The 13,509-nt window shown below is 36.9% G+C and overlaps 2 protein-coding genes across 2 annotated transcripts; both read right to left on the bottom strand.

Moving 5' to 3' along the window:
- Positions 1-5,672: 5,672 nt before the first annotated feature.
- On the bottom strand, positions 5,673-6,239 carry LOC108972413. Its single transcript, XM_018938974.1, has 2 exons — positions 6,142-6,239; positions 5,673-5,930 (listed from the first exon to the last, which is right to left on the bottom strand). The coding sequence occupies exons 1-2, from the start codon at positions 6,179-6,181 to the stop codon at positions 5,725-5,727; spliced, it is 246 nt and encodes an 81-aa protein (XP_018794519.1). The 5' UTR covers positions 6,182-6,239; the 3' UTR covers positions 5,673-5,724.
- Positions 6,240-12,898: 6,659 nt separating this feature from the next.
- Positions 12,899-13,509, bottom strand: LOC108972419. Its single transcript, XM_018938980.1, has 2 exons — positions 13,394-13,509; positions 12,899-13,306 (listed from the first exon to the last, which is right to left on the bottom strand). Exons 1-2 carry the CDS (start codon positions 13,473-13,475, stop codon positions 12,921-12,923), a joined length of 468 nt encoding a protein of 155 aa, XP_018794525.1. The 5' UTR covers positions 13,476-13,509; the 3' UTR covers positions 12,899-12,920.

Raw genomic sequence — 13,509 nt, 5'->3', positions numbered from 1 at the left:
GTCTAACGCTATGCTATTTGTCTTAAATACGAGTACAGTATGCAGTATAACCAGTCTAGTATAGTGTCATTTAAACAATAACTTTCAATCCACATACTTATCTGATCTTTTAACCGCCACTAAACATGTGAGTGCATTGAGTAGACAATGAGACTAAGTCAAAGCTCATAAACAGAGAATGGTTTTTGAAAAGGTTTAGGTTTCTTTGTTGTCAGAGGGAAGAGAGCAGCAGCGAAAAGGAAAAAATTATAGTATTTAAACCGTGATCAAAAAGTAAGATGAGTTTGATTAAAAAATCTACGTTCTTTTTTATTCTTACAAATAAAACGCTATTTTGTCAACATAATAGCCATGACCTTTTTCTATTCGGATTTTGTCTCCGCAATCGTGTCAAAAGAAAGTCCAGAAATCGCCAGGAGCCTAATCAGGCGAACAAGGTGGTTGCGGAAAAATATGCGGTGCGCTTTTGCCAAAAAATAAAACCAATGACTGTATCGTGATGAAAAAGCCAAGAGTTCTTCGTCCATAATATGCTCAAAGCGTTGGAATGAATAGGTACACCACACCACGATAATAACTTCCCTTTTGTAGTCCCAAAGTATAATTGTAATCCCTTTGCTCTTGTGCTTCGGAAACTTTCAATGACGTTTGGGATTTGCTGTAACCCTATCGCAAACTCGTTATTATAAAGCATGAACTAAATTATTTACGATGTAGCGCTCTTGATAGTAAAATAAATTACTTGTTCCCCTTTTTGTTAAAAGCACGACAAAGTTTCGACGCAACACCAACTATTTCGATTGTAGAATCGTTTTACAGTTTTTGCTTCGTTGTATCAGTATTTCAGTTCTTTAGCCTCTTACAGATCAGTGCTAAAACCCCACTTGTATAACGGCGATATAATTTTGAGATCTGGCTTTAACAGTGATAGTGGGTTATATTTGTTCTCTTATAATGACAGAGGATCGATAGCTATACTACTATAATATAGTAAGACTAAAGATCAATCAATAATTCATTCCATGAGGCCGTACTTTTTTTGAAGTTGGCCATTCTAGCTTTATACACTTTTTATTTTTTATTTTTTTTATTGAAGCAGAACGACCAGCAAGCCAGTCGCACGTTCGTTGAATGGGTCAAAACGCGATCGCCATCGATCTAATTTCACAAGAAAATGTTCTTCAGTGATAAATCTCACTTTTGGTTAAATGGCTTCGTTAATAAAGAAATTGTCGGATTTAGAGTGATGTTAATCCACAAGTCATTGTTCAGACGCCGTTAAATCCGCAAAAAGTCACTGTTTGGTATCCTCAATGGGCAGAGTTAAACAGTGATAAATATTTCTTCAAAATTGAAGCTGGCCAAAATGTTGTAATTATTAATTAATGACTCTTTCATGCCATAATTCGATTATGTGGACGACATTGGTTCCGACAGACGGCACTACATGCCACACAACCGAATGCAACAAATAATTTATTGATGGAAACTTTTCGAGAGCGTATTATCTCGCAACGGCGGCATGTGACCCCAGCCCAAAATTATTCTTGGAACACTATGGCAAACCCTATCTTTACAATAAAGCTAAGTTCTTGTCCATATAAATTATATGCGCTTTATTTCTTCTTGGAAACCACATGACTTAGAAAACCACACTTTTTATTAGTAAGCGCTTACTTTAGAACCACAACTTAATATACTGTTTTACTGTTACGTTCCTGAGAATACATAGGAGATCATAGCTGGCAGAGCGGAAAATAACTGTTAATATTTCATTGTCTTGCCAAGGAATTTTTAAGTCAATACAATACGTATTCTACGATCTACCATACGATAATAGGTATCCTTCTGCTTTTTAATTGGCACAGTCACCGCTTACGCGATTATAGCCGAGTTAACAACAGCGAGTGAGCCGTTTCTTTTTTTCGCTACGTGGCGCCAATTAGATATTCCAAGTGAAGCCAGGTCTTTCGCCACTTGGTCCTTCCAACGGAGTGGAGGTATTCCTCTTCCTGGAGGAAGAGCTTCCAGAGCTGGAGTGTTTTCGTCCATTCGGACAACGTAGCCGCTGTCTTTTAATTCGCTGAACTATGTCAATGTCGTCGTATATCTCGTACAGCTCATCGTTCCATCGAATGCGGTATTCGCCGCGGCCAACTCGCAAAGGACCATAAATCTTTCGCAGAACTTTTCTCTCGAAAACTCGCAACATCGATTCATCTGTTGTTGACATCGTCCAAGCATATGCACCATATAGCAGGACGGGAATTATGAGTGACTTATAGAGTTTGGTTTTTTTTTTTGTCGAGAGAGGACTTTGCTTCTCAATTGCCTACTCAGTGCGAAGTAGCACCTGTTGCCAAGAGTTATCCTGCGTTGGATTTCTAGGCTGACATTGTTGGTGGTGTTTACGCTGGTTCCAAGATAGACGAAATCATCTACAACTTCAAAGCTATGACTGTCAACAGTGACGTGAGTGCCAAGTCGCGTGTGCGGCGACTGTTTGTTTGATGACAGGAAATATTTCGTCATGTCCTCGTGGGATGAAGTCATGTGTAGAAGTTCACGCAAGTGAGGAAAGTTCTCTGTTTGCCATACACTTGGGAGTGGCCAGAAACGATTCTTTTACAAATGACTCAAGCAGCTCACGACTTCCCGTCCTTGGCCAAGTATCCTCTGGGTAGCCTAAGAACATCCGTTTGAAGGCGAGCTAAAGTGAGAAGGCGAAACATCCCCTGCATAGGGTTGTGCACTGGGTTTGGGACCCGCCTCGTAAAAAAATACCCCTAATGAAAAAGCAACAACAGCATCGGATGAGAAGCCCCACTTTGATGACGACATGATTGAGGGCATGCACCTGGAATGTCCCGTCCCTTAATTGGGATGTCTTCGCAAAAATGAGGGCTGACATCAGCGCCGTCCAAGAAATGCGATGGACGGGACAAGAATAGATATTCTACAAACGTTTGAAAATTCCCACTCCGACTGACGTATGGAACGACTTGGCGCATTTCATGTCAAATATCTTAAATTAAAAGCATACAGAACACAGTTTTTGCAAGAACTGAAGCCGCTAGACTTTCCCAAGTGATATCGCTTCGCTCTATGGGTTCTTGAAATGTTCCAAGAAGATCCAAAGTCTTCTACACAAATTTTATTTTTCAACGAGGCCCATATCTGGGTCAATGGGACATATTTTTATATCCTGTTTTCTTACATTTTCATTAGACTTACATTACGTATGTATCTTCAGCAAAAATTTGCAATATTTTAAGAAATTTTTTATAATTTCACCGACAAACAAATTTAGCATTCGAACTGTTTTCGCTTTTTGACAGTTGTACCTCGCATCTCTTTAAGTTCTTTGTAAGCGATGTTGAAAAGCTATAAACATCCAATAATTCAAGAATTTTTGATGATTCTTACGGCAGCTGGTGATGGTCGTCCTTTAAAACCTCTATCTCTATTGCTACATTAGGATCAATTTTCTGGTCTTTATCTGCTGCTAAATTTTATTCATGAAAATATTTTTCTGTACCCTTTGTGCCTCCCTGTAAAGTGATCTGTAGTATTTGTTCTAACTGATGTTCATAGTTTAAGCATTTTCCACAGACACTTGAGATGTGGCTTATGACGAACAAAGCTGCAATGATATAATGAAGGAAGAGTATTACCATTTCAGTAGTAAATAATAATCGAAAAATCGGATTGATTGCCAGTTCCGCTGCCCTTTGCTATCTTATTCTTTTATCTAAATTAAAATAGTACCCGCAGGTTCTAGTCCTGAAGGTTTTGACTATGATACATTCTGGGTTCACATTTCATCTTAATGTTTTAGAAGAAATAATTACGACCGCATATATGAAGCATATTTTCTTAACCATCTTGTAGGCATGAGTTTGTACCGTTCCAGTTCTTACTAGATCGACCGGAGGTCTGGACGTATAAAGGCAGTTTTCTACACTGCCAGTGAAGACATCGTTTGAAGTTGTTTAAATAGTCAAATCAGTCGGTTTATAACAAATTTGTTGCACTTTTATCAGTAGGACTTTTTGCTGAATTACACGAAAGTTCGAACATTTTAATGAGGCTCATTGCTTGCGTCAAAAAACATGTGACTCCAGTAAATATATTGATTATTTAATTCTTAATAAAATACGCTTAGGCATTTACGGGAATCACGTACAGACTTGTAGTTAAAACCTTCTATTGTAGACCAGTTAGAATTTACTAAGCGTTCTCCAGAGACGAAATGGAAACCTCCTTACCCGTCTTTATAGGGGCTTGATTTGCGTTTACTGAAACGAAGGTTTTGAAATTGTCAAAAAACTCAAACGTACTCATTTGTGATTTGAAAAAAAAACCTCTTAAGTTGTTTTCGTAGTACTACCAAATATTTTTTTGGCTAAGCTCTAACCACCAAGGGTTACGCTTGACGAACAGTTGATCGCCTAAGCAGCTATTTAATACCAAACAACCAGCTCCTGATCAAGAGCGACAGGAGAAGAAGATTCAGCTTAAAAGAGCTCGAAATCAGCAAGATAGCAAATAAGCATCCCATCCTTACTTGAGAGGTAAGCAAAAATCCGAGGCCAAACGCTTCGAACGGAAGCTGTCGGAATTCTCAATTACTTAGCTCAGCTGAGTCGGGGTCACAGATTCTGGTCTGCAAGACGTCGGTTAACTCTAAATATCAAACAAGCCGCCACCGACCTGGAGCAACACACAGACGACATACCAAAAAATTAAACAACGGAAAAAAAACCGTGATTTTGACCAACCATTTGGAAACGTTCAACTGGGGCTGAAGGTTGTGGTCTGCTGTTACCTCCGTTTCTACGGAAGTGTTCATGTACGTTCGATACGATGTCTACATTAGGTTGGCGGTACAGCCTCAGTTGATTATAATCCTGACTAGTGCTATAGACTGGCTCCCACAAGGTCTCGCATCAATCCTCGTGTGGTCTGAAATGCACAGATTACTATAGAGGTGAAAATGCAACCGTACGATCGAGCCGAGATACATGAATAACGTAAATAATGAAAGCAACAAACGAGAACAGAAGCGACCAAGGGACGTTGAGCAATATATTTAGAGAAGGCAAAACAGGATTCTACGCTCGCTGTTACAGATGCGAAACGAGAGATGCCTGCAACAGGGGATGTAAACAGACAATAGATTCCGGAAATGGACACAACTCTCCGAGCCAATAATTATTTCTGAATTAGAAAGCAGAGGAGGATGTGGCTCTTTTAAGATGTGGCGTAGGTTATGCCATAAGCTAGTTGGGCATTAAGTGATTAAGTGTCTGTCAAGGCGGCTATGTTAAGTCCACAATCTAAAATCGATTAAAAATACTTACGCATCAGTTCAAAAGGAAAATGTAAGACACTCATTAAATATAACAATTTTTTTTTTTTTTCATATAGTAATTTAATTTATCTTTCTGGTCTTGCACAACTTAGTTAGTGAAAATACTGTCTAAATTTATACATCTTATTTGCCATAGGCAGATTCGTTCTTCAAATTAGTTAGGCATTCGCGTTCGGCCTTCTCCTGTACTCATATCGTCGCAGTCATCTCTCTTTCATGCTAGTATTCATCGCCTTATTTCCTTTTAACGGTTGTTTTTTTTTTTTTTTTTTTTTTTTTTTTTTTTTTTTTTTTTTTTTTTTTTTTTTTTTTTTTTTTTTTTTTTTTTTTTTGTAATATCTTATTTCTTTTTAAATGTCTCTATGCTGATATGGTGACCCCGGACGATTAAACTCTTTCCTGAACTCATATTCTATGCGGCCCAAAAATTTTGGCTGACGCGGCGGCGGATACTGCAGCTGAGCTGATCTTGCCTTTCTTATAGATGTTTGCGCTAGCTTGTCATCAGTTGCCGATTTTCCAAAAGTATTAGAGACTAGACTTAAAAGCAGACAAACTGTAATTATAGTTTAAGAATTAGCTTTTGCAATGGACAGTTAAAGTATTGATTAAAACATATACAAATTGAAACTAAGATTTTCTCTACAGATTTATTTTCCTACCCATTTAAAGTTGGCACAAATAAGTTGTTTGAGAATATGGACAATCTTTGCAAACTCTTCCCATATGACCTTGAAAATAGATGGTTATAGAAAAAATATACTTGCCACCAATTATGACATATATCCAGTTTGTTCCCGAAGCCATCCTGCGTGAATGATTTTATAGAGTGTAGAAACTTTTGAGTATATATTCAACCTTTGAATTTATGGTGAACTCTGCGAAGTCCTCTGTTTTTGGTTACCACTATATATAGTAAAATGGACGGAAGTATTGATCATTTATGAACTGATTGTTCAATTTACACAAAAGTTTTCAAAAATATGTAAGTATCTTTCATTGTATGTGACCTAAAACGTGTAGTTGCATGCCAAAAAGCATCGAAGTGTTCTACGAGATGTGATTAGGAATTAATGTTTTTACTATATTTTTTAAGTTCGTGTTAATTGTGAATTTTAAAGATAGTCGGAAACACCAGCAATAATATAGAAAATTTCAATAAAAAAACTACTATCACTATGAGTCTGTTTCGTGAGTGCCAGTAGTTGTAAGCTTTCGGGAAGAAGCAGATATTAAAATTTGATAAGTTACTCTCACAAAGAGCGAAAAAACAAAAAAATATTGAAACGGAAAACTGTCAGAAATTAGCAAGAAGCTATCAAAATTTTAATTTTGAGAAACTGAACATTTTAAAATGATTAAAATACCCAAAATAATCCTAATAAATCAGCTCTCTCTGCTTCCTAAACTCTCGACTAGTGCAGTCCTGTTAGTTTTTTCGATTTAAAACAAAATATGGAGAAACAAGAACTTCAACTGCACCGAAGCTATAGTACCCTTCACTGGTTTAAGTTTTATAAGTAATTTCGACGGTTTTCATTCACGAAGCAGTTGATACTGCTGCAATTTCTCGTTCGATATACGTGCAAAGTTCATCAATCGCCACTGGCTTGCTGGCATAGATCATAGACTAGTCGTAGTCCCACTGGAAATAGTCTAACGGCGTCAAATCTTACGACCGAAGCGGCCAATTGACTCGGTTTTCAAAAATCTATTGTGACATTCGCTGTGTGGCTTGTGGTGCCGTCTTGTTAGAACCACTTATTGTCCTCGTCCATATCAACCAATTCGGACAAAAATATTCGGTTATCATTGAGCGTTAGCGATTCCCATTCACAGTAACGGGTCGGTCTTGATCATGATGGAAGAAGTGCGGCCAAATGACGCGGTCGGCTCATAAACCACACCAAACTGTACATTTTTCGAGATGCAAAGAGTATCATCGCTGAAGACGATTTTTCGATGAAAATCCGGATCATATTCAAGTTGTTGCTCAGCCCAATTCACGAACATAGCGGCTTCCGTTCATTCGCCAATTTGATCTTGTTAGGATGTAGGCCAAGATCTTTTCCCAAAATTCACAACAACGACGTCTCAGCGATGTCCAACGCTCGAAAACGACGTGCGTGAGACCGATTTGTGTCTTCTTCTGTCTCACTGGTATGTGAGTAATTTTTACTGAGCCTGTGGATTCAAATTTTTCCAATAGATGCTCAATTGTTGATCTGACAGGACGGTTATTAGGATCATATAGTGCACATAGCGCTCTTAAAGTTGAGGCTACTGACTCTCAATTTTATTAGTAAATTTTAAAAATTTCGACTCGTTGTTGGATCGTATATCTCTCCATGATGAAATGGCAAACCTTACTGAAGAGAAATGTTTAAAAGAGCGTGAAAAAATATGGAATCGTTTGTGGTCCCTATTTTTCCACTTTTGTAGCGTCCCTATTGAAAAATCCGTATATAATTAGACCAGTAGTTTTCAAGATAAAACGTTTTAGCGAATAAAAATTCAACCACGATGTCTTTCTTTGTCTCCGTCTTCTTTTCTTTTCATCAAAGTAACAAAGCATCCGATAAATTCAATTACATCTATAGTTAATGATAATAATTTAGGTTATCATAAGGCGATTGTTGCTTTTTCTAGACTATGAGAATCCGCTCAGCTCAGCTTAGCCTACATATCCCTTAGCTATCTTACTTCTTAATGCCGAATGACTTTCTTCAAAAGTTATATCAGAATATGCGTTCTTCTTTTGACCTCTTTAAGTTTTTTGTTTTTTTTTTTCAAGCTGACAGTGCAAGTGTTCTTCAAACAAAAATGAAACATGCAAGAGGTTGATGAGTGCGGCCTTTACGACCTCCAGGCAGAGTATATTATGGGCTTGAATTATTGCGATATATTGCATTCTATGTAATGGTATAGGATAATCAAATGAAGCAAAAGTTCTTGGTTACGATTATATGGACTGATCTGTCGTGGAAAAGGGGAGTTATTATTCATAACCGCCTCAAAATATACAGCAAACTGGCTGTGCTATCGGAAAGAAACCCTGAAATACTGCCTTTTCCTGTTTTAGGTTCCACAGGATCTTCGTGAGGGTAACAATTTATATGTAAATGTATTAGTATGGGTATATGAAAATTTGTTCACGATCACGTAATATTAAAAAGTAAGAAACAATTTAAATATATTTTTATATAGACCAGTGTAAGTAATTCTTGAAAGCAAAACAAAAAAGTCTTATTAAATAGTAAAAATTAATTAAAAATTAATGTACTGATGATCAGAGGTCGAGAAAGGTAAGGCGAGGAATTGCTTGAATTTTTAAGAGTTGAAAACGGTTTATCGCGATTCGCGACAAAACTACCGATTTTTCAAAAAATGTTATATTGGAATGCAGAGGTAAGGAAAAGATAAGAATTAACCTCAAAATTAATGTGAAAATTAAAAGAACAAAGGTCTGGTTTTTTATTTTTAAATTAAATGAATTTTGGTTAAATAAATTTTGCGTTAAATAAATTTTGCGTAAATGTTCCTTTTCATATTGCAAATATACATTTTTTGATACCATACTTCAAAAACTATCAGAAGAGAAGATAAGTTAGAAGTCTGGTTTCTGCTTATAGTCACCGTACTTTTTTTATTGAAAACTTTCTATACTTTGGGTGGTATTATCGACTATTTTTCTAACTTTCTAATTTTAGAAAAAAAATTATATGCATTAATTCCTAATCACATCTCAAATAACACTGCGATGCTTCATTGGAATGCAACTACACGTTTTGGTCACAAACAATGAGAGGTACATRCATACATACATATTTTCGTAGACCTTTGTGTAAATCGAATAATCAGCTCATAAATGATCAATACTTGCGATCGATCTTACTACTATTTAAACAACCCAAACAAGAGGTCTCAGAGACATTGGGAAAGTGTTCACCACCAAAATTCATTATAAACTAGACACATCCTACAAAATCAGTCACGCAGGATGGCGTCGGAAAACAACTGGGTATATGTATTGATTGGTGGCAAGTATTTATATTCTATAACTATCTACAAGTATTACAAGGACATATAGCAGAAATATTAAAAACAAGATTATTTAGAGAAGAGGGAATAAGAGCATATCAATGCCGCCATCTTTAATTATTTGTAGAATAATTCTTCAGATAAAATCTTCATTCCGACAGGAGTTCTTTTTTATAAATTTATATCTTTTCCCTTTCCATTGCAAAAGCTCATTCTTACATTTCAATTGCAGCTTGTCTCCTTTTAAGCCTAGTCGTTAATACATCTGGAAAATCGGCAAATGATGACAACCTGACGCCAACCTCTATAAGAAAGGCAAGATCAGCTCTGCCGCAATATCCGAAGCAGTATCCACCGAACCATCTACCAAAGTATCCAAGGTATCCTCCGGACGATGACGAAATAATTCCGCAATACGATCCACCACAAATCGAAATAGTTGTATTTTCACAGCCTATAAAAGTACACGAGAAGGCCGGTCAATAACAACAACATGTTATGGCCGATGTACCTTCGTACTAACTGTAAAAAAAATTAACAGTGTTTTCACCAACTTAATTTTGAAAGAGCGACAAGTTGAATACCAAACAATGGAATTTTTGCAAAACCGCAAGAAATTTATTAGAGTTTACATAATCATCTATGACACAACACATATATATGTAATTTAACATGTAAATATATTTTGGGAGTTGGAAAAATTATTAAATCATTACATAAAGCAGTATTTCCTTATTTCCATTTCACATAAATTTGTAAGTAGTTTTAGTAGCTTTTTTACCTAACACGGTCCACTTTTCTTGATAACATGATCTTAGGCAAATAAAACCCTGCTTTCATTATTAGATAATTTCCGACCGAATGGGCCATTTCCATCACACAGGGAAGAAAATAGAGCAGCTGTAGCTAATAGTGTACACGAAGACCGTGCAAAGTCAATTCGGCGCCGTTCCCAGCTACTCGGACTGACGTATGGAACGACTTAGTGCATTTCGCGTAGAGATCTTAAGTTGGAAGCGTACAAAATACAACTGGCACCACTTTCCACATATGGTACTAATGAATAGATTTATTGAGAGAACATTTCGGTGAGCAGATAATTTAACGTTTCGGACCGGTCGATTGGCCAACAAGACCGTGTGATATTACACCTTTAAACTTTTTTGCTGTAGAGATAGTATGTAATGTCAAAGTCAAGTCAAGTACCAGTCGAAATGCTCGAACGAGTCATCAAAAATTAGAATCAGCGGATGGACCATCTGCGACAGAGCCAACATTTATTCAAAAAATAAATTCCAAAGAATATTATTTCAAATGATAATTTACATTCTCCTTTTAATTCGAAATTTGGTTTGAAAATTATTTTTATTTATTTTAAAGTACAAACTGTATGAAAATAATTAAAAATTCGGGACCAATTCACTTTTGCTCGATATGACCACCTTTTGCCTTAACTATGGCCTTGAGACGATCAAAAACGAATCGCAAGCTGCCCGAATGTGACTTGCTCGTATTTTTTGCCACTCACTTACTACGGCTTTCTTCAGCATCTCGAAACTGGATATTTTTTACTTCGGACGTTGCTCTTCAAAACGGCAGAGAGAGAATAATCCATTGGATTCGCATCTGGTGAATTCGAGGGCCATTGTGTGGTCGTAATGAAATTCGGAACGTGGTTTTTCAGCCATTCTTGGTTCACTCACGCTTTGTGAGACGGTGCTGAGTCTTGTTGAAACGTCCATGATTTGCGACCGAAACTTTTGTTTGCCCATGTTTCAAAGCAGCCTTCATAACACTTTCCCGATAATATGTTGCATTTACTTCGACGCCGGGCGCGATGAAAACAATTGGATAGCGCCCATCTGCGGTGACAGCGGCCCAAACCATTATTTGTGGCGGGTGCTGCTTCCTGGTGGCCAACCGATGACTTAGAATGGTCGGTCAAGTAAACCCTACCGTTTTGAGAGTTTACGAGTTGCTCAATTGAAAACATTTTTTTTTTTGTCAGAAAACACAATGTTCGGAATTTGACCGTTTTCGGCCAAGCGAAGCTACTGCTTTGCTCTCTCAAGTCTTACTTCTGGCTGCTTCGGTATGAGATCATGGGCCTTTTGGAACTTGTAAGGCTTGACCTTGAGCTCATCTTTCAATATGCGTCGGATGCTGCGATCGGATCTTTTCAGTTCCTTAGCCATTTGTTTGGCACTTCGTTGTGAAGTTAAATAAAAGTTAAAAAACTTTTTGATAAATTTGCTGCTGATCAGCGATTCCCAAACCAGGAAAATATATTTAAAATTAAAATTTCGAATAATGTACTAGACACAGTAACTAACTCAATTAGATACACGTTTTATTGGTGTGAGTGCAGTTTGTCATAAATTCGATTTTGTAACTTTTTTTTTAATTTCTATTGCATGCTGATAAAGCAATTTTATTAAAAAAGTGTGACGAATTCCAAAGAAAATATTCTGATATAATAGACCCTAGTTTTTCACTTAAATTCATTATTATTTACCACCTAGTTGCACTACGACTAACTCAAGCATGCACTGTTCACCAATTATGTAAGGAAATAACGAAGAAAATATATAACGGAAGCCATGTGATTATTCTTTAAAATCTCTGCCACTTCTGCAGCAGTTGGAGGGTTTTAAACGAAGATTTAAACGAAGTCATTTATACTTGTACAAAAACTAAAGCATACATAATATACTCTGAACCTTCTATTTTTTGTTTAAGGGCATCTACTCCGCTTCATTATCCTACATCATGTTTTTGCATATAAGGCATGATTTCGCAATAAAAATAGTAGAGATTTTTCTAATTGGTCCAAAAGACCATTCCCAGCATAGTCGATTTGCGAATTCCGGTTGGGTTAAATCGGGTCGGCTCTTGAGTATTGTACCAATGTTTCTTTTGATTCTTTAACCCTACCAGATTAACAAAAACAAGTCAAAAAACTCGAAACCAGAAGGCATATTCTGATACAACTCTTAAAGAAACACATTCCCCGAGAGCTCTGAGCTATATAGCCTAAGCTGGTCAGAGTCCAATAGAGAAACAACTATTGCCAGCAGCATTGATGATCTAAAATGCTTTCAACAGCTATCGGTGCAGTCGAATGTAGATAATCTTTTAGATCTTTAAAGCAAACCATATGATCCAGTTGTTTTTTCTTTTCTTCGTTCTTTAACACTAATTCGTGATACCAAGTGCAGCTAAGTTCTTCTCCACCTGATCTCCGCAATGAAGTGGAGACCTTCCTCTCGCTCTGCTTCCACCGGCGGGTACTAAAACACAAGCCTTCAAAGCCAAATTGCCCTCTTGCACCCTAACAACATGACTTAGTCAGCGCAGAAGATTCAAACATTTCGAACATTTGGGTAGCTTTGTCTTTCCCTATTAGTTAAATAATTATTTATAAATTGAAGCTACAGTTTCAAATACATAAAAAAATTGTTCTTGTACTTTTATCTGCTTTTGTATACTGCTCATTACTTTATTTTTATCTATCCATGTATGCCCTCATCCTTCTGGCATTCAAGTTGGCTTGTGAAGTTTCTACAAATATATTTGATATATTTTCATTTATCCCAAGATTGTCCTTTAGTTCTTCCAAAAGAATTTGAATTAATCCCTCAATTCCTTCACGATCTATATCCATTAATGGACACCTGCTTTCACTTTCAGGATTTTGCCTTTCCTTATCATCAAATGCCAACTCGGCCAGCAAATCGGTGATCAATGCTTTTATTGCATCGGTATCTCTTGGATTAGCGATTTGGAATATCGGCAGAGATGATCTTGCTGAAATTAGAGGAGCTTGCACCGCATTGTCGCAACTCACAGATTGCGCATGAGATCTTCTAAACAGGCTTGTGACTATAAAAGCTACCCAAATATTGTAAGAATAGAATAATTGATAAGTTTTAGTTCTCTGAAATATCATTTGCTATGTTTATGAAATATGGTCCCTACCTTCAACGATTAGATATACGTACTTTGGCCACATCTTGTTTATATGATTGAATAAACTGAAAAGCCCTTCCTGCGGTGACATGAGAAGTTTGTTCGAGAGTAAAAATAGAATAGTC

The sequence above is a fragment of the Bactrocera latifrons genome, unplaced genomic scaffold (assembly GCF_001853355.1).
Source record: "Bactrocera latifrons isolate USDA-ARS-PBARC rearing strain unplaced genomic scaffold, ASM185335v1 scaffold_4, whole genome shotgun sequence".
In the NCBI taxonomy this organism is placed as follows: Eukaryota; Metazoa; Arthropoda; class Insecta; order Diptera; family Tephritidae; genus Bactrocera; species Bactrocera latifrons.
This window is presented reverse-complemented; position numbering and strand designations above follow the sequence as displayed.